Source organism: Eriocheir sinensis, chromosome 49 (assembly GCF_024679095.1).
Source record: "Eriocheir sinensis breed Jianghai 21 chromosome 49, ASM2467909v1, whole genome shotgun sequence".
Lineage (NCBI taxonomy): Eukaryota > Metazoa > Arthropoda > Malacostraca > Decapoda > Varunidae > Eriocheir > Eriocheir sinensis.
This window is the reverse complement of record NC_066557.1, coordinates 10,282,683-10,303,598: the sequence shown is the minus strand read 5'-3', so window position 1 is coordinate 10,303,598 and position 20,916 is coordinate 10,282,683. Positions and strand designations below refer to the sequence as shown.

General features: G+C 41.6%; 2 protein-coding genes and 2 long non-coding RNA genes across 9 annotated transcripts in view; 2 read left to right on the top strand and 2 right to left on the bottom strand.

The window, feature by feature from the left end:
- Nucleotides 1-9,820, top strand: part of LOC126981887 (uncharacterized) — an 81,058-nt gene extending 71,238 nt beyond the window's left edge. Inside the window, exon 2 of the long non-coding RNA XR_007734273.1 lies at nucleotides 9,596-9,820. This is a non-coding gene — a long non-coding RNA (uncharacterized LOC126981887). The remainder of the gene's footprint in view (nucleotides 1-9,595) is intronic.
- Nucleotides 1,238-9,820, top strand: LOC126981885 (ATP synthase subunit s, mitochondrial-like). 4 transcript variants are annotated; one of them, XM_050833503.1, is made up of 6 exons: nucleotides 1,238-1,294; nucleotides 3,281-3,606; nucleotides 4,371-4,540; nucleotides 6,305-6,513; nucleotides 7,121-7,283; nucleotides 9,119-9,820. In XM_050833503.1, exons 2-6 carry the CDS (start codon nucleotides 3,496-3,498, stop codon nucleotides 9,306-9,308), a joined length of 843 nt encoding a protein of 280 aa, XP_050689460.1. In that variant the 5' UTR covers nucleotides 1,238-1,294; nucleotides 3,281-3,495; the 3' UTR covers nucleotides 9,309-9,820. The 4 variants fall into 4 exon arrangements, with proteins under 4 accessions (XP_050689460.1, XP_050689462.1, XP_050689461.1 ...); XM_050833505.1 differs by lacking the exon at nucleotides 1,238-1,294 and adding an exon at nucleotides 1,374-1,398; XM_050833504.1 differs by lacking the exon at nucleotides 1,238-1,294 and adding an exon at nucleotides 1,413-1,498.
- Nucleotides 8,146-12,417, bottom strand: LOC126981886 (uncharacterized). The gene is made up of 3 exons (XR_007734272.1): nucleotides 12,234-12,417; nucleotides 9,132-9,251; nucleotides 8,146-8,435 (listed from the first exon to the last, which is right to left on the bottom strand). It is a non-coding gene; the product is annotated as an uncharacterized LOC126981886 (long non-coding RNA).
- A 3,404-nt stretch (nucleotides 12,418-15,821) lies between these two features.
- LOC126981881 (glutamine--fructose-6-phosphate aminotransferase [isomerizing] 2-like) overlaps nucleotides 15,822-20,916 on the bottom strand; it is a 39,926-nt gene continuing 34,831 nt past the window's right edge. For all 3 annotated transcript variants that reach the window (XM_050833498.1, XM_050833499.1, XM_050833497.1), the window contains 4 exons: nucleotides 20,371-20,613; nucleotides 19,246-19,475; nucleotides 17,976-18,474; nucleotides 15,822-17,346 (listed from right to left, as the gene is read on the bottom strand). In XM_050833498.1, the coding sequence (XP_050689455.1) occupies nucleotides 17,101-17,346; nucleotides 17,976-18,474; nucleotides 19,246-19,475; nucleotides 20,371-20,613 (1,218 nt within the window). In that variant the 3' untranslated portion in view covers nucleotides 15,822-17,100. The remainder of the gene's footprint in view (nucleotides 17,347-17,975; nucleotides 18,475-19,245; nucleotides 19,476-20,370; nucleotides 20,614-20,916) is intronic.

Genomic DNA, 20,916 nt, shown 5'->3' with positions numbered 1-20,916 from the left:
TACGGAGAAGGAGGAGGAAGAGGAGGAGGGGAAGAAGAAGAAGAAGGGGAGGAAGGCATTTTAGTTCTCCTTGATGTTATTTCTGTACCCAACTGACCTCGGACATGCCTCGCCTCTCGCATACAGACTTATCAGCTGCTTGCCACGCCCACAAAATACGTGTTTTCTCCTCGTATGGGCGTGGCCAACCCTGGAACCTGTAGATAAGAGAGATATATATAGGACTACTTTAAGCCTTTTTTTCAGTGTTTAGCAGCTCGGAAACCCTCGGAATATGTAGAAAATGATAAGAGAGATATATTAAGAGGTGGAGGATTAGCTGGTTAGGTAGGCATATGGTAATCGTTTTGGGAATGGCTGTATTAGTACGTAGAGGGTTTAATAAAGTAATTATGTCATTAGTAGTTAATAGCTTGGAAACACTTTAAATGTGTTGATAATGAGTTTTGATAAGCAGAGAGAAATATATGAGGGTTAAGGATGGCATATCAGTATAATTTTGGAATGGCTATATTACGTAGAGGGTTTAATAAGAGTAATTTTGTCTTCTGTATATAGTTAATAGCTTAGAAACACTTTAAATATGTTGATAATGAGTTTTGATAAGCAGAGAGAAATATATGAGGGTAAGGACTGCATATCAGTATAATTTTGGAATGGCTATATTACGTAGAGGGTTTAATAAGAGTAATTTTGTCTTCTGTATATAGTTAATAGCTTAAAAACACTTTAAATATGTTGATAATGAGTTTTGATAAGCAGAGAGAAATATATGAGGGTAAGGATTGCATGTCAGTATAATTTTGGAATGGCTATATGACGTAGAGGGTTTAATAAGAGTAATTTTGTCTTCTGTATATAGTTAATAGCTTAAAAACACTTTAAATATATGTCGATAATGAGTTTTAATAAGCAGAGAGAAATATACAAGAACGTAGGCATATCAATTGTTTTGGAATGGATATATTGGGAGTATTTGTGCCATTTGTAAGTAAGTAATAGTTTTTGTTCTCATATAATACTCAATAGCAAATCAGTTTATGTAATTGTATCCATATTTTAATTCCAAATTGTCCATTTCTTCCATGGTTGTTTGAGTCTTTTCAACGGAACACTAAAGTCTCTCTCTTTTCTCTTACTTTTCTCTATATAAAACTCGTAATAGACCAGATATATGTTGAGCTTTTATGCATATCTTAAATTTGAGTTCATTTTTTGTATAGAGTTAAGAGATGTAAGTGTGTGTATGTGTGTACGTGTGTGTGTGTGAGAGAGAGAGGTGAAGGAGGAACAGGTAAGAATGGAGGAATAATTAAAGGATCGGAGAGAAAATTGGAGGTAAACAGGGGAAGATAAAGGTGTGGAGAGAAAGATGGAGGTGGAGAGGATATGATAAAGGTGAGAAGGGGTGATAAAAGAGGTGGGAAGGAGAGAAAGACAAGAGAGAGAGAGAGGGAGAGAGGGAGGGAGTCAGCTGATGGCGCAGTGGTGTGTTGCCGTAAATATATAAACCTTTTTCTTTTTTGTTATGTTTAGTGTTATAGAAGAGTGAGTGTGTGTGTGTGGTGTGTTGGTGTGTTGTTCTCCCTGTTGTCTTTATCCTGGTGGGCTGTCATGTTAAATAAGAGTGGTAGATTGACACCATATTTTCTTCTTCTTCTTCTTCGTGGGTGTTTTATGGGGTCAGTGGTAGTTGTTATCAGGGGGCGGAAGTTTGATCCTGTCGAGTTGCCCAGACTTCTGCAGGAAAGTTTGCGTGCACTTGAGGGCGTGGAAGGCAGTGTTGGGGCTGAGAGCGTCGATCCCCAGCAGGTCCTCTAGGGTTGGCCTGTGAATACGGAGACTGGTTAACCCGGTAGCTGCGGAGGTCATGTTACTTAGGTTAGGTTAGGTTAGGTTAGGTTAGGTTAAAGGCCCCTCTAAGTAAAATGATAAGAAAGAATCATCACTCACACAAACCATTTCATAATATATATCGAGTATTTGTGATCAGTTTATGCATCATCTATTTTGGGAGGTTTATATCATGGCAGAAATTTGGCCCATCGCTGCTACCGGGTTAAGGATGCTTTGAGGGTGGTGCGGAGGGAGTGGAATCTTGGGGAGTGGAGGAGGTGGTGTTCTGGTGTGTCAGGTTGTGTGGGGCACCATGGGCAGTGTGGGTCTTGGGCTATGTTCAGTCTGTGCAGGTGGGCGTTGAGGCGGGTGTGTCCAGTCCTCAGGCGGGTGATGGCTGTGTCCAGGGGGTGACTGGGGGGTGTTGGCGTCGTGGTGACATCTCAAAGGGACGAACCAGCGGAGTTTCTTTTTGGTGTTTCTGTGTGCTGGTGTGCACCACCTAGGGTATGGGCAGAAGGTCTGGGTTGGGTCCAGATAAAAAAACAAAACAAAACAGCAAAGTCCCTTTAGATAAAAAAAAAAAGGAGAAAGGTTCAGTATAATTCCGATGCCTTAATTTCGGTCTATTTTCTTAAACTAAACCAACCCCGACTTGTAACCTAATGGCCAACCAGGGGGGGGAGCTTTGCCCCCCTTTGACCCCCTCACCCTATAAACATATTTTCTAGACCATTTCCAATCCTCAATAGATTAATTTGAATACGCTGATGTATAAACAATATAGAATATACCGGTATGCCCCCCCAAAAATATGTTTTTAACCTGAAGAGCAGTCCCCCAGGGGGCCGTTAGGAACTTCCATGGTGACAAGTAGGAATTCTCTAGTTATATTTATTCATCTCCAATCATGAATGTTTGCTGATATTGAGAAGTTTATGAAAAATGCTAAAGTATTCCTTTTACTAAATTAGTTATTTTAGTCTTCTTAGTCTCGCCCCTTTTTTTTTTAAATCTTGGAGGCCATGGAGGAAAAACTTTATTTTAAGAGTGAGTAATGTGACTCTAATATATTGGTGTTTTGACTCCACCAAGTTAGTAACTCAGCCCTGTTAGATTATTAACTCAGCTCCACCAGCCAGTGTGGAGGCAGACATAATACCCTAAAAAGCAGGGAGTAAGGGTGTTGATAGAGACATGGGCAGAGTTACCTATCACTGTTTTCCTTTTGAGAAGCATTAACTGTGTGTGCTATTTTTTTTTTTTTTTTTTTTGTGTGTGTGTGTGTGTGTGTGTGTGTGTGTGTGTGTGTGTGTGTTTGCCCTTGACTACTTCTTCTGGTGTAATAGACTCAGTCTTAAACATGCAGAGTAGGGTTGAGATTAAATTAGGTAAGGTTAGAAAAGGGTGCAGAGTAGAGGCTGAAAACAACTTTCTACGGCAGACTCTCACCACCAACACCAACACCCGTTTAACAAAAGAGAAAAGGAAGGAAAAAGAGGAAAACAAGAGACCCATAAGAAGAGAAAAGCAATAGAAACGAAAAGAGGAAAACCAATAACCTAGTCAGTGAAGAACCACATCAGGGAGCAACCGTTACAGGGACAAGACTCGACTCTGAACTGTACCACCAACACCACCACCACCACCACCACCACCATGACCAAGTTCTGGAGGCATGCTTTCGTCTCCTCAGCGTGTGTGAGGAGAATACTGCTAACACCACCACCACCCCCCCCCTACACCTGCACCCTCGCATCCCTTCCACAGGTCAGTTACACCTTGTTCCTACCTGACCCACTTATAAACACACTGGAAATAGGTGTTTAGTATATATAGTGTTTATTTTTCCATGTGTTATCCTTGGCAAATGATGTCTTATGTGCGTGTATGGTACTGAATATAAATCTTAGGTTGAGGTAAATGTATAAATCAGTATGTATGGAAGTGTATGAATTAGTGTTTGTATTTGAGTGCTTTTAGTGTATGTATAATTTTATGTATTATCCTTTAGTGTGTATGCTTTAACAAATACAAGTCTTGAATCAGCCTACATATTACAGGTGTATAATTAAGTGTAAATGGCAGTGTCTTTTATAAGTTTGTTTTATATTGTGTGTGATGAATGATTTTTTTGCTGTATTTGCTAGAGGTGTGAGGGACTGTTTTGTATTCATCTATTTTTTTTTTTTTTTTTTTTTTTTTTTTTACAACAAAGGAGACAGCTCAAGGGCACAAAAAAAAGGAAACAATAATAAAAAAAAAGCTCCTTATACATACCATATCTCTCCTGCTCCTCCCCTCCTCCTCCTCCTCCTCCTCCTCCTCCCTGTTCTTTTATTCCCTCCTCTCTTCCTGCTCCCTGTCCTTTTTTGGTGCTACTATGGTATGCGATGTATGTGTTATGAAACTACGGTACTTTGGTATGCGATCTATGTGTCATGAAACTAGGACGTACTTTGGTATGCGGTCATGAAACTACGGTACTTTGGTTTTGCTGTATTTGTATGTCTGAATAAGTGTTTGTGTTCCAGGTGGCAATGAGAGGCAGGTGTCGAGGTCTCCAGACACTGACAGCAAGACCGGCCAGACCCAGCGTGTCCGTCAACCCCCCCGCTGGTGCGTCCAGGGGTGGAGGGGTGGGAGTGGGTCTGACTCCTCCCCGTCGTCACCTTTGGGGGTGGCTCAATGCTATCTTCAACAAGTGAGTATTATGGCGGCCCTATCTACTAAATGAGAGTAAAAAAATATTAACCCAGTAGCAGTGATGGGCCAAATTTGTGGCTTTACTGTGTAGCAGCGACAGGCTAAATTTGTGGCTTTACCGTGTAGCAGCGATGGGCCAAATTTGTGGCTTTACCGTGTAGCAGCGACGGGCCAAATTTGTGGCTTTACCATGTAGCAGCGTCGGGCCAAATTTGTGGCTTTACCATGTAGCAGCGACGGGCCAAATTTGTGGCTTTACCGTGTAGCAGCGACGGGCCAAATTTGTGGCTTTATCGTGTAGCAGCGACAGGCTAAATTTGTGGCTTTACCGTGTAGCAGCGATGGGCCAAATTTGTGGCTTTACCGTGTAGCAGCGACGGGCCAAATTTGTGGCTTTACCGTGTAGCAGTAACGGGCCAAATTTGTGGCTTTATCGTGTAGCAGTGACAGGCTAAATTTGTGGCTTTATCGTGTAGCAGCGATGGGCCAAATTTGTGGCTTTACCGTGTAGCAGCGACGGGCTAAATTTGTGGCTTTATCGTGTAGCAGCGACAGGCTAAATTTGTGGCTTTACCGTGTAGCAGCGACAGGCTAAATTTGTGGCTTTACCGTGTAGCAGCGACGGGCCAAATTTGTGGCTTTACCATGTAGCAGCGACGGGCCAAATTTGTGGCTTTACCATGTAGCAGCGATGGGCCAAATTTGTGGCTTTACCATGTAGCAGCGACGGGCCAAATTTGTGGCTTTACCGTGTAGCAGCGACGGGCCAAATTTGTGGCTTTACCATGTAGCAGCGACGGGCCAAATTTGTGGCTTTACCATGTAGCAGCGACGGGCCAAATTTGTGGCTTTACCGTGTAGCAGCGACGGGCCAAATTTGTGGCTTTACCGTGTAGCAGCGATGGGCCAATTTTGTGGCTTTACCATGTAGCAGCGATGGGCCAGTTTTGTGGCTTTACCGTGTAGCAGCGAGGGGCTAAATTTGTGGCTTTACCGTGTAGCAGCGACAGGCTAAATTTGTGCCATGATTTAAACCCCCAAAAATAGATGATGCATAAACTGATCACAAATGCTTCAATATATATTATGAAATGGTTTGTGTGAGTGATGATTTTTTTCTCATTTTTCTCGCTTAGAGGGACCATTAAGAAACATGATCCCCGCAGCTACCGGGTTAATAGTTTATAATATATATGATAATGTACTTTATTCTCCTTTACTAAGTGCCAGTTAAGTGACCTATTTTCATATTATTATTGTTTTCATTGAAGGTCCTCATTTTCCCTTATGGAGTTGGACAGGCTATGAGTGCCGGTCATGATAACAATTAAAAAAAAATAATAATAATAAAAATAATAAACAAATAAAGTGATTGTGACAAAGCAGTAAGATGGAACAGATAGGTCACATACTCTAAGGAAAACAATAACAACTCATTTATTTTATTTTTTTATTTTTTTATTTTTTTATTTATTTTTTATTTAGTATTTATTTTATTTTTATTTATTTATTTATTTTTTTTTTTTTTTTTGTTTACGCCTATAGCACCGGTAGGTTTGCTTGAGGGGCCTGGATGGTGTTCGGCCCCAGCCCATCATGGTGCAGGCAAGTGTTTATAGTGGCGCCATCTTCTCTTTATTTATGCAGCTTGAAAAGAAAAAACTACTGTCCTCCATCCTTACCCCATTTTCTTTATTCCCCGCAGCTAGTAAAGAAAAAAACTACTGTCCTCCATCCTTACCCCCATTCCCTTTATTCCCAGGGTGGATGAGAGTCGTATCCGTGACGTGGGTCCGGACCGGGCGTGTGCTGAGTGGCTGCTGCGGTGCGGGGCTTTGGTGCGCTGGCTGGAACGTGACCAGTGGACCAAAGACTACAACTCCCTCCCGGTGACTGGCTCCCGCGCCCTCAAGATCGAGGAGGTGGACGCCACGGACTCTGCCATCATGCACATCGGCTTCCCGCACTTCAGTAGGTCTGGGAAACTTGTAGATCATTTTTTCCGTTTTTTTTCCCTGTGTCGGTTATGTCGGGTTTTGATTTTTCCCCCGGCTACTTTCCAGTTTCAGCTTCAGTGACTTCATCATCTCTTCCCCCAACTAGATTTTACACCTTGTTCTCTCTGCTTTTACTCTTAATTCTCTTTTATTTTTCATATCTGTATCTGCTCATTGAGGGGACTGTTTGGGTCTGCCTTTTTTTTCCCTTTATGCCTTTTCATAGATCTCATTGATAGTAATAATGATAATAATATTAGCTGTTTGGCTTTTTAAAATTAATGGTCTTCTCTCCTGCCTGATGAATTACCTTTCCTTTCCCTCCTCCTCTAAAGAGTTGAGCCTAAACAAGAAAGAAAATTTGTGCCATGATATAAACCCCCCAAAATAGATGATACATGATCTGATCGCAAATGCTTTGATATATATTATGAAATGGTTTGTGTGAGGGGTGATTTTTTCTCACTTGGAGGGACCATTAAGAAACATGATCCCCGCTGCTACCAGGTTAAGATGCATTCCTTTCCCCACTGCTGTGTAAACCACCCTCACTCACCCTCATCCATCTCTTCACACCCTAGAAAACTGTAAATACATCCGTCGCATCATCTTCCACCGCGCCTCCTACCTGGATGACGACGCCCTGAGCATGCTGTCCGTCCTCAGCCCCTCCCTCAAGCAGCTCCAGATTTCCGCCTGTGGGAACATCACCGCCGAGGGCTTGAGGCACCTGCACCAGCTCAAGTAAGGTTATATGATGGCTCAAGGAAGGCATATCAGGACACCTCTCCTCCCGAAACTGACTTATCTTTCGGTCACCTCTTTGGATTCTTTTTAGGAGCAGCGAGTAGCGGGCTTTTTTTTTTTATTAATGTTTACTTTTTTGTGCCCTTGAGCTGTCTCCTTTGCTGTAAAAAAAAAAAAAAAAAAAAAATATGTAGCTAGGCATGCCAACCACTACCCCACGGAGCCAAATTATCATCCTTATCTGACACTGTTAACCCAGTAGCTGCGGGGATCATGTTTCTTAATGGTCCCTCTAAGCGAGAAAAATGAGAAAAAATCACCCCTCACACAAACCATTTCAACATATATATCAAGGCATTTGTGATCAGTTTATGCATCATCTATTTTGGGGGGTTTATATCATGGCACAAATTTGGCCCGTCGCTGCTACACGGTTAATGGTCCCTCTAAGCGAGAAAAATGAGAAAAAATCACCCCTCACACAAACCATTTCATAATATATATCAAAGCATTTGTGATCAGTTTATGCATCATCTATTTTGGGGGGTTTATATCATGGCACAAATTTGGCCCGTCGCTGCTGCTGGGTTAAACAGTTATTCTTGAAAAACAACATAACATGGACTCTTGAAACCCATAGTAGTTATCAATCGTTTGTTGTTATTTGGGGAGTAGACGTGCTATATATTGTTATGACAGTAGAGATAGAAGTAACAGTCCAAAATACATTGACACGCTTTATTCACAAACAGTATAGATATATTGTACAAGGTGGGGGACTGTGGTGGGGGACTGTGGGTATATAAACATACTGTGGGAGCCATCCTGTAGAGAGAGAGAGAGAGAGAGAGAGAGAAGAGAGAAGAGAGAAGAGAGAGAGAGAGAATTACTTATATCCCTCTCTCTTTCAGCAATAGTTCATTAGGACTTCTGCAGATAGATAAAAAGAGAAAGAAGAAATATTATACCATCTGCAGAAGTCCAGTATGGAATGTATCTTGCTTGCTATGTTCTCTTTGTTCTTTCTTCTCTTCTTTCTTCTCCTCTTCTTTTTTTCTTTGCTCCCTCTCTGCATAAGTCCACTAACGAATGTATGTCGAGCTGTGTTTTCTTCTCTCCTCACTATCTCTTGGGCTGTCACTCACTCCCCTGTAACATAAGACATACAGTAGGTTAGTAGCAGTCAGCCTGGATATGGGGCAGGGTGTCGTTTTTGCCTGGCAGTAGTAAAGGGGTCAACTCTCAAAACAACCTCCTACATCCTGGCTTCCTCCTGACCTTTTCTCCCTCTCTTCCACCAGTTACAACTTCACTATCTACCAAACCTCCTACATCCTGCTTTTCTTCTTTTTAATCTTTTCTTCCTTTCTCCTTAGCCACCCCACACAGTGTCCGACATCTGTGCTAACTTGCCTAACCTTTATGCTCTTCTCCCTTCTCTACTCATACCCTTCCTATCCTTCACCATGCTCCTCAATATCCTCCATCCTCCATTCCTCCTTCAATCCCTCTCTTCCTCTCCCACCTTTCACATGATTGCCTCCACCTACACCAATCTTTTCTCCTCTTCCTTCCTAACCTTCTCTTTTTCATTATTCCATCACTCAATTTTCTCTTCTTCACAGTATCCTACCTCGTCCATTTTATCTTTCCTAACTCTCCCATTCACAACCTTCCCTCACTCTCCACCCTCCTGAACACCTTACATCCTCTCTTTCCCTCCCTCTCTTTCATTCCCAGCCCTTCACATTCTTCCTTCCCCCCCTCTCCTTAGCATTCTACATTCTCTCCTCCTCCTCCTCCCAGCACTCACATCCTCCCCTCACCTTCAGGAACCTGGATTACCTTCTGCTGTACGACCTGCCGGAGATACAGGACAAGGATGCTGTGGTGAGGGAGCTTGAGGCGGCACTGCCCGGCTGTCGAGTGGACTTCCCCTACGCCCTCGCCAAGGATGACCCCTCGCTGAAGGAGAAGGAGAAGGAGGACGAAGAGAAGGATGCAGGGAGGAAGAAGGGATAAGATGTGTTTCCTTTCCTTCAGTCACTTAAATTGGTTCCTACGTCCTTGATTATAAGTAGATGTTGACTGTGATAAATTTTAGGTTTATGAGGTGAGAGTATTATTTAACCCAGTAGCAGCGAGGACCATGTTTCTTAATGGTCCCTCCAAACGAGAAAAATGAGAAAAAATCACCTCTCACACAAACCATTTCATAATATATATCAAAGCATTTGTGATCAGATTATGTATCATCTATTTTGGGGAGTTTATATCATGGCACAAATTTGGCCCGTCGCTGCTACCAGGTTAACTGTAATAAGGAAGTAGAAAATAAGGTCTTTATCAATCAATTATTTTTTTGTTAAGTGGGTTTTTTTTTTTTCCTAACCTGTTTTCATGGCTGTAAAAAGATTAATCAAAATGCATCAGTGACCTTCCATACAAAAGTTATATATCCAAAAAACACAAAAATGGCAGGATGTTCTGTACATATATCATTTATATGAAACCAATAAATGAAAATAACTTATTCTGAAGTGTTTTAATGACCACTGCTAACACCTACTTTAAAAATGACTGTAAGATGTGTGTGTGTGTGTGTGTGTGTGTGTGTGTGTGTGTGTGTATTTACCTAGTTATAGTTTCACAGGACCTGGGATTTACGGTCATGTGGTCCCGTCTCCATATCTACATTTATCCAACTTTTCCTTAAAGCTTTGCACACCCCTCGCCGATACTACATCCTCACTTAGTCTGCTCCAAACCTCTATATTTCTTTGTCTCTCAAGCATCTTCCCTTCCTCAATTTTTTACTATGTCCTCTTGTGTTCCTGGTGGTACTTTCTTCTTTTAATAGTAACTCCTTGTTGTCTACTTCTTCCATTGTGTGTATGTGTGTGTGTGTGTGTGTGTGTGTGTAAGACAATGATAAATGTGTTAGATTCATATATGTTTCCTCAGTAGTAAGACAAGTGAAATCCTTAGTTGACTTACACCATGAATTACTGGTTGTCAGGTGTGTGAAGAGACCCTCAACCTTCCCTAACTATACCCAAAGCAGTCCCTATGTTTGTGTAGCCTCAGAAGATTCATATATGGTTCCTTACTGATTAGACCTAGCAAACTGGATTACTAATATGCCTCTTTAAACCACATTCTTACGTTCTAATAAACTCAGCTTTCCACATTATCCACCACTCCACCACCACTCCCAAGGCAACTCCTCCACATTGTCCACCACCACATACCACCTCTACACCACTAAAACCAAGGCCAAACTCAACTCAACTCCCCCACTCCACAATGACTAGAATTAAGAGAGAGAGAGAGAGAGAGAGAGAGAGAGAGAGAGAGTTTTATATCTCAATTTACCTCCATCAATGTAGGAGATGAAAGAGGAAGAAGAAGGAAGAAGAGGAGGAGAGAGAGAAAAAAATAAGGAGGGTAGGAAAAGGGAGGATGAATGGAAGAGGAGGGAGAGGTGGAGAGAAAAATGAGAGAGGGAGAGAGGAGAAGGAACTGGACTGAGAAAGGGAAGGAAAAAGAAATGGAGGAGAGAGAGAGAGAGAGAGAGAGAGAGAGAGAGAGAGAGAGAGAGAGAGAGAGAGAGAGAGAAAAAGAGAGAGAATCACCAGTCTCCATCAAATTACAGTTAACTCATCTTTATCTAGCTATTCTGAACCCCACACCATCACCATCATTATCAACAACAGACTCCTGAAAAATAATGTTAACTGATCTTTATAATACTAGTTGGTCTTTATACTTTTTTTTTTTGGTATTTCGTTGGGTATATACCCCAAGGGAGGAAGGCGGTGCATGACGCGCAACCCCCCAGACGGCTGGTAGAGAGACGCCCAATGCTTTCAAGGAGGCCCAACAACGGGGCTGAGGGCGTCGGAAAAAACCACCTTTCCCCCCCGGCACGGGGGCAGACTCGACTCTACGCTCTAGCACCACCCGACGCAAGCGGGCGGAGACAGGGACACACAGGGACGGGAGGTTATCATTCTTTTTCTTTTTCTACTTGACAGCAATTCTCCCTGAGCAGACCCACTAAAAGCACTGAATGGCTACAACCTTACGAGTGAAGCACCAGTCCAGTAGTTGACGTTAACCCTCTGGAAAAGTAATGAAGGAAGCTTAATAAAGGACTGATTAGCATTATTACAAAAGAAAATATGACTTAGAAGAAAAAAAAAAATCATCAAGCCTGTGTTTGATTATTGAAAGAAAGAAAGAAAGAACACTTGCTCTACAAACAGGTGTAATAAAATTATGATTAATTATTATGGAAGAAGAAGTTAATCAGAAAAAGTAAAGTTTATTGATTAGTGAAAGGAAAGAAATACACTTCTAGCCTAGAAAAAATATAATTAGCAATTATTATATTATAAAAGAATAAGGAAGAAACGAAGGAACCAACTAGTAAAAAACCAATAAACCATTATTAAAATACTAACTATTTTTTACCCTTAACGCCTTTTAAGGCCTAACCTATTAATTTTACACACCCTTGGAACCAACAACTATTGGTACTCGGCAGCGGCTTGAACTAACACGTATATAGTCCTTATCTACGCGATTTTTCTTTATTATTATTCAGCATTTCCTGTTTAATAGCTTTTCCTGGTTTCTACTTTTCATCTCATATTACTGCGACTTTATATAAGAGACCATCATGACGGTAAGTGTCTCGAACACACGAAACAAACCACTGAAGCGCCTCACTGAACCACCGCTCGTAAACCCATACTTAAAACTACCATACACGCCTTTTTAACCCGCTTTTAAGGCTTACCTGGATACCCTGACTCCCATTACACACCCTTACCCTCAACATAAGGCAAAGGAGACTAAAATGAAGCTTAAAATACGACGTAAAGCCTAATGGAAGGAAGGAAGGAATAGTTGACAAGCTTATGAGTGAACCCTGACACGTACCTTCTCATATTTTGCCTCTTTCTCACCTCCTCCTCGCCTATTATCTTCCCCCGCCGATATAGGATGTTAGTAGAGGGTCTTGGGTGTCTTCTGCCGTCTAGTTGGTGTCCGTGGGCGCTGCAGGAGAGCCAGGAGGAGCGAAATCAGAGCGTCATCTTGCCTTCAGGTCTATTCACACAATGGCGGAGTGAGTGATCTTGAGTTCTCTTCCTTCAGCGGCGTTAGTCTTTTTTTTTACGTGTTTCTAGGTTTAAATTATGTAACTTTTGTACTCGTTTATCTTGAATTATTATGGTTTATGGCTTAGTGGAGTTATTTTATGTATATTTTAGGTCAGTGTGATCTCTGTATACTGCGTTAATGTGGGAGTTTGCGCTGTGACGCTGTTTATTTTCATTGTCTTCATATTTTCTTCAATAATTATGTCCATAGCTCCTTAATTACGTTTACTGAACAATTACATTACTTTTTTTCACATCGGATTGACAGTTAACGAGAAGAAATCATTAAAACAGGCTTGGAATCGATTTACTTTTCCTTCTAAGTCATATTTTCTTCCATAATAATTGCTAATCATCTCTTTATTACGTTTCTAGAGCAAGTATATTCCTTCCTTTTCACTAATCAATAAAACAGGCTATGAATCGATTTACTTTTCCTTCTAAGTCATATTTTCTTCCATAATAATTGCTAATCACCTCTTAATTACGTTTCTAGAGCAAGTATATTTCTTCCTTTTCACTAATCATTAAAACAGGCTATGAATCGATTTACTTTTCCTTCTAAGTCATATTTTCTTTTGTAATAATGCTAATCACCTCTTTATTACGTTTCTAGAGCAAGTATATTTCTTCCTTTTCACTAATCATTAAAACAGGCAAGGAATCGATTTATTTTTCACTGCATAATTTATTCCATAGTAATGAAAAGTCACCTCAATAATTACGTTTCTAGAGCTATTTTTCACTAATCATTAAAACAGGCATTGAATCAATTAACTTTTCCTTCTAAGTCATATTTTCTTTTGTAATAATGCTAATCAGTCCTTTATTAAGCTTCCTTCATTACTTTTCCAGAGCTATTTATTTATTTTTCACTGCATAATTTCTTCTACAATAATGAAAAGTCCCTTCCATCATTACTTTTCCAGAGCTATTTATTTATTTTTCACTGCATAATTTATTCTACAATAATGAAAAGTCCCTTCAATCATTACTTTTCCAGAGCTATTTAACTATATATTTTTCACTCCATATTTTCTACTACAATACCCATAACAATTCCTTCATTACCATTTCAGAAAACAACCATATGTCTTCCATTTCACATCAAAGCAAACTGTCCCTCTTTCCACCTCAGACTTCATCACTATTACAAGAGGAATTCAACAATAAGACAAACACCATTTTTATATCAAGCCGGATTTTATTATCATAACTCCGCTCCCAACCTGACGACGATGATAAGAAAAGGCTTCCAGGGCACACACACACACACACACACACACACACACACAGAGAGCCACTCCTGTCAACACCAAAACCGTAGCAGACAGACACTTCATTTACTATTATATTTCTAAGTTCACGGGGCTGTACGGGGACCTGGAAACATTGCTATAGGCCCCAAAGGAAGTGTAGGGGGTGGAGTTTGAAGGGGTGGGAGGATATGGAAACGTTCTCTGTCACTGGAAACGTTGCTATGGGCCCCAAAAGGAAAGTATGAGGGGGTGAAGGGAAGGAACTGGAAACGTTTTTACTGTCACTGGAAACGTTGCTATGGGCCCCAAAACGAAAGTAAGGGGGTTAAGGGGGGCTAGTCGGACCCGGAAACGTTCCCTCTCACTGGAAACGTTGCTATGGGCCCCAAAAGGAAAGTATGAGGGGGTGAAGGGAAGGAACTGGAAACGTTTTTACTGTCACTGGAAACGTTGCTATAGGCCCCAAAACGAAAGTAAGGGGGTTAAGGGGGGGTAGTTGGACCTGGAAACGTTCTCTCTCACTGGAAACGTTGCAATGGGCCCAAAGGAATGTCTTGCGTATGGGTGGTAATAGGCGTTTCTGTACCCTTCAGACAAAGACAGAGACACAGACAGAGACAGCCACGTGGGACTTGAAGGGGAGTTTAGAGACATGTGTAGCAGCAGATAGAGTAAATAGCCACTTCCGAATGTTTTGTTGGGGGCGAGAAAGGTGAAGTGTGTGATGCAGGCTGAAGAGATGATCAAGAGATGGACCTATGAAGCGATTTTGGTGATATAGGTCACATGAAGAAAAAGAAAATTAAGTAGATGATCCAAGGGCAGCCAGAAGAGAAAATAAGCTGGTCACATGCAGATTATAAAAAGAAAAACAAAACTAGTAGAAGTATTTAGCATAATGGCCATTGCTGAACATGTTAAAGATGAAAAACGATGCTGCTACAATCAACAGACATCCAGAAGGAAATGTTACAAGATTGTCATACAGATTATAAGGAAATTGAAACTATATAGCGAATGTTTTTAGCATAGTACTAACAACTGCTGGACATACCAAGGGTGGAAAAGGCTGCTGCTGTGATCAAAGAACGCCAAAGAAGAGAACATATCAAGCCAGAAACGCTATTAAAAGACGAGCAACAAGGAAACAAGAATTAGCGTCACAGGCATTGCTGGACGTGTTAAGGGTACGATAGGGAAAGAAATATAACTAGAAGCCGTACGGATGACGATAAAAACGAAACTATGAGCTGATAGGCCAAAATCAAACTAAGACGACAGTTGATGAGGTGAAAACGAGACCCCAAAAATCAGTCAATCAGAGGCAAGCAAAACAGGTGCACAGTTAACTCAGTCCGCTCAACACCTGTGCTAATTAGGTCTCGCCAGGTAAGTAGGTACAGGGTGGGGGTTAACGAGAGGTGTGTCGCGGCGGTGCTCAGGTGAGTCACGTTATCTCTGGGGTGCGTTTGTTACCTGTTGGCGAAGCGTTTACCTGTGCAATCAGCTCAGGTGGATAAGATGAAGACGTGTTCTGTACAGCTGTCTATCATGGCGGCTATGTACCGGACACACACGCACACACACACACACACACACACGAGTCGATGTGCGTATGTGTGTGTGTGTGTGTTTGTGTGTGTTTGTATTTAAGGCTGAGTGAACACACTTTACGTTTCTTTCAAGGCAGTGCGTGGTCTGTTTCTTTTCTGTTTTTTTTTCTTATAAGCCGTTTTTTTGTCGTGTTTCGATTTGCTCATTGTCGCCGTTTTCTGTTTTACGCGTTTTTAAGGTCGTTTGTGTATTATCTTATTTTTTTTTCTCTGTATTTTTCTTTTTTTGGTTAGGGTAGTTCTCTCTTATTGCACTTTATATCACGAGGAAATACTACTAACAATTTAAGTTCGTAGATAATTCAAGTATTCTAAAGTCACTTATTTGCACTTTTAGATATATTATGAATGTTTGAACATTCTAAAATCTCTGGGTTCCTTCTGTTTAGCTAAGCTGGAAATATTGCTATTATATACATTTTGTTTAGGCTGTGTGGTGCATCTTTTACCACAATGAAAATGTTAACTGTTTATCTGCCGGAAGTCAATAAATTCTATAAGCACTGCGTTCCTTCAATAATGTGGTCGTAACATTTTTCCTGCGTTTATGAATTCACGAGGGATAGTTTGACATCCTTATTGCACTCCAGTCTTTTCTTTCCTCTACTAATTCCAGTCTAATTAATTCACCTTATATTTTAATTTCTGCGCAGGTGAGATTTGATTCACATACATTCGGAAAAGGGTGAAAAATTGCTAACGAGATACACCTGTGCTCATTACCTGCTTCATTACCATTAAAACCTGCTGCACTAACTACTAATGAGACACACCTTTGTTCACCTGTGTGTGTGTGGACAGGTGTATATACAAAGAGCTAAATCCAAAATGCTCAACAAACTTTTTTTTTTATATTTCCCAAAGAACGAAAGACATTTTTTTTTCTATCTCCCTAAAAATGCCTAAAAAATGGTAAAATCCCAAATGTTTAACTTCAACGGACATATTCTTTTTATATTTTCGGAAGAACTAACAATATTTCTCTTTTTTTTCTGTCTTTTGGAACACTAACAGTCATCTTCTTCTTATATATCCTGAAGAACTACCACACTTTTTCTTTCTATCTCCCAAAAAACTAAGTAAAGAGCGAATTCCCAAAACCTTAACTTCAACAGACTCATTTTTTTATAGATTCTCAAGAACTAACATTTCCTTTTTTTATGTCTTCCAGAATACTAAGTCATCCTTCTCTTATATATCCTGAAGAAATAACGGACCTTCTTTTTTCTATGTACCAAAACACTAAGCAAAGAGTAAAATCCCATATTGCCAACCTCAACAAACCCATTTTTTATACATCATCTGAAGAACTAACAATATTTATCTTTTTCCGTCACCCAAAAATGTAACAATCTTTCTTATTTTTTTCCGCCTCCCGAAAAACTACCTAACAAGCTAAACGCCTTAAAAAGTATAGTCTATAAAATGTACAACAACACGATCACCTCCAGTAGTATTAGTGAGCCATGATAGACAAACACCAACTCGGGCATTCGTACTTACATATGTGCGTGTGTGAGTGCGTGCGCGTCTATGAATGTGTGTACGTATGTGTGTGAAGCCTGGATAGAACTTCACACATATACAAACAAACACACATACAGACACACACACACACACACAAACACACATATCTAACACACACACACACACAAGCACTCAATTTCTAACTCCTCTTTCTCTCCTCCTTCTTCATTACATAAAATTCTAACACTCATCTCATCCATTATCTCCCATTACAAAAACTCACTCATGCACACTAACACACTTCACCTTACTCCACTGTCACACTCTTTGCCAAGTTCCGCGGGCAGTCAACATTGCAGCCCTTGAGCACAGCCACGTGGTAGGAGAGGAGCTGAAGGGGGATGACGGTGAGGAGTCCCTGCAGGCAGTCCACGGTCTTGGGCAGCTCGAGGACACTGGAGGCGTACTTCTGGGGCTCCTCGTCTCCCTTGTTGCAGATGAGGATTGGGCGTCCCTGTCTGGCGGTGACTTGCTGGAGGGCGTTCATGCATTTCTGTGGGGGGGTGGTGGAGTGGGAGGGTTGAGTAAGGAGAAGAAAAGGTGGTAGAAGGAGGGGTTGAGGGGGTAAAATGGATGATGAGAAGGAATGAGAGGATGAAGGGAAGAGGATAGTAGGAAGAGGAGCAGTATGGAGATGAATGAGAGTAGAGTAAGGAGAGGAAAAGATGGAAGGAGAGACAGGGTGAAGGGAAAAGAATTGGAGAGAAGATGTTGGGAGAAGAGCAAGATGGAGATGGATGGTGAAGCAGAATAATGGGGAAAAAAAAGATGGAAATAATGCAGAAAACTTAAATAGCGATGTTCAAGAAAGAAGAAAAAAACTTGCAAACAGTGGATTAATAACTACACACAAAAGTTCCCTACAAAAACACACAAAAACGATGGCTTGCAATATGACGAAAACATGCAAAATACCCGTCAATAAATAAATAAATAAAAAAATTAATATAAAAATTGAGACCTGCAAAATTCCCCCTGCCAAGAAAAAAAGAAAAAAAAAATGTAAAAAAAATCAAGACCTGCAAAATACTCCATCAAGAAATAAAAAAAAAAATAAAAAGATAAATATAAAAATCAAGACCTCCAAAATACTACAAACAACAACAACCGCTGTCTACTCACCACAAAGACGTTATCCCTGGTGCAGATCATGATAATGGGCATCCCCTCGTCGACCAGCGCCAGCGGGCCGTGCTTCAGCTCCCCGGCCATGATGCCTTCGCTGTGCATGTAGGTGATCTCCTTAATTTTCAGGGCTCCCTCCAGACAGGTGGCGTAGTTGTAGCCCCGCCCAAGCACCAACAGCGACTTCTTCTCAAACACACTCTTGCTGATCTCCTGAATCTTGGAGTCGAGGGCCAGCACCTCCTTAATCTGGTCAGGCAGGACACGCAGACCCTGGATGATCTCGGAGCGGCGTGGCTGTGAGGAGATGCGGTCTTCGGACATCATGAGAGCGAACATGACGAGGGAGATCATCTGTGAGGTGTAGGCCTTGGTCGACGCTACACCGATCTCCGGCCCGGCGTTGATGTGGACTCCGCAGTGGCTCTCCCGGCAGATGGATGAGCCGACGGTGTTTGTGATGCCGACGATGAGGGCGCCGCGTGTTTTGCAGTACCTGTGGGGGGGTTAGGTGAGGTGAGGTTAGGTGAGGTTAGGTTAGGTTAGGTAAGAATAAACATGTCACACTCCTATTAAACCCTAAAAAAACATGAGGTTAGGTTAGGTTAGGTAAGAATAAACATGTCACACTCCTATTAAACCCTAAAAAGACATGAAGTTAGGTTAGGTTAGGTAAGAATAAACATGTCACACTCCTATTAAACCCTAAAAAGACTTAAAATAACCTCCCAATATAACATTACTTTTGGAGTCTGGGTAAAACTAACATGACATCCCTTCCTTAACCCAGTAGCAGCAGGGATCATGTTTCTTAATGGTCCCTCCAAGCGAGAAAAAAGAGGAAAAATCACCCCTCATACAAACCATTTCACAATATATATCAAAGCATTTGTGATCAGATTATGTATCATCTATTTTGAGGGGTTTAAGTCTTGGCACAAATTTGTCCTGTTGCTACTACACGGTAAAGCCACAAATTTGGCCCGTCGCTGCTACTGGGTTAAGTCCTATACTTCTCAACAACCCCCCCACAACCTCACCTCAAGAACCAATACAAACAATCACACAACACACCCCACGTCAACCCCAAGACACTACACAACCCACGCAACCTCACCTCAAAACCAAAAGGGTACAACACTAAAAACTCACTCAACCCCCAAAAAACAATAAGCCTCAAACCAACCTCTAATATAACCTCACCTAAAGACAAGACAACACACACATCACTCCCCCCCTCAACCTCATCAATTCCCAGGAACCTCACCTCAGGGCCAGGAGGGTGTCAGCGGTCTCGCCTGACTGGGAGACGAAGAAGCACACATCATCACGGAAGATGGGAGTGTTGCGGTCCAGGAAGTCTGAGGCGAGGTCCACCATAACAGGCAGCTCGGTCAGTTCCTCGAGCAGCTGGCGCGTGGCGATGGTGGAGTGGTAGGAGGTGCCGCAGGCGATGAGGAGCAGGCGGCGGCAGCGACGGATCTCACTGATGTGTTCCTGAAGGGTAGTGAAAGATGAGGTGATGGGATGAAGGGTGTGGGGTGGTGGTGAGGGGTGAATCATGAAGGGTAGGGAGGTATGAGGACAAAGTGATGGGGTGGTGTAATGCTACCACTGTACAATAGTTTATTCAGACCCCACTCGGAATATGCAGTACAGTTTTGGTCTCCCCACCACACAAGGAACATTGCTAAATTGGAAGGTGTTCAATGTATGGAAACAAAAACTGTGAAGGGAAGGGAGGAATGAGGACGAGGTAATGGGGTGATGTACCATAATGCTACCACTGTACAATAGCTTATTCAGACCCCACTCGGAATATGCGGTACAGTTTTGGTCTCCCCACCATGCAAAGAACATTGTTAAAGTGGAAGGTGTTCAGTGTGGGGCAACAAAAATGATCTCCTCGTGCAACAACCCTTATGATGCTCATCTCTTGAGCTGTTGTCTCTTGAGAAATGTCACCTCTGAGGTAAACTGATTGAATGTTTTAAAATACTTAATGGTTTTATGAGTGTGGACAAATCCAAATCGTTTACGATTGATGACACGTTTCGAACAAGAAATAGCAACACAAAACTTAGGTGTAAACAAATAAATTCAGACTGCACCAAATTTTTCTTTGCATCACAGCGCAAGAATAAAATAAATTCCCGACCTCAGTGGCCCAGTGAAACATGACTGAATCATTTGAAAATAAACTCGACTGCAACTTCCTTCACCTTAGTATTTACTAAAACAGAAATGCAAAGTCTTGGTGGCATATGATTTGATGTAAGGACACACCAGGATCTGTGTGGTGTGGATATCTATGCAAACCACTATAAATCAACCCCTCTTAACCTTCTACACTCAAACATCCTTCCCCCTCTTCTCCCCTTTCCCAACCCACCTTGATGCCTCCGAGCACCACCGTCTCGCTGTCAAAGTTGATGCGTCCCCTCATGGTGTTGACCACGGACTCGGGCTGCTCGAAGATCTCTTTCTGCATGAAGGAGGAGAAGTTGCCTTTCATGATCTGCTGAATCTCCATCTTGAGCGTGGTGATCTCACGGGCGTGGGAGTCATCCTGGTTCCTCTTGAGACGGTGGATCTTCAGGATACCCTCGTTGTCCACGCTGGCCACATCATCGTCCTGGAGGTGTAGATGGTGAGAGGATATAATGGAAAATAATGATGTTGAGTAATATAAAAAAAGAAAGAGAAAGGATATTGATAGATGTATGTTTAGATCTAGCCATTTTAAGTTCTTCCTCCTCATACACATCAAGGTGCAGGAAGATATAGATGCAGAGATGAATATAATAGATGTATGTATAGATGTACCCACTTAAGCATATCCTTTCAGTATATACATCATTGCTATCTTTCGTTTTATGTGAGTTTTTCTTATTTTCACGATTCAACATTTGTATGCCTAAGAAAATATACACACACA

Bases quoted from the DNA above. Each gene is read 5' to 3' on its own strand.
- LOC126981885 (XM_050833503.1), top strand. From the start codon at position 3,496: ATGACCAAGTTCTGGAGGCATGCTTTCGTCTCCTCAGCGTGTGTGAGG. The intron at 3,607-4,370 runs GTCAGTTACACC...TTTGTGTTCCAG, and splicing joins CCCTCGCATCCCTTCCACAG to GTGGCAATGAGAGGCAGGTG. The intron at 6,514-7,120 runs GTAGGTCTGGGA...TTCACACCCTAG, and splicing joins CATCGGCTTCCCGCACTTCA to AAAACTGTAAATACATCCGT.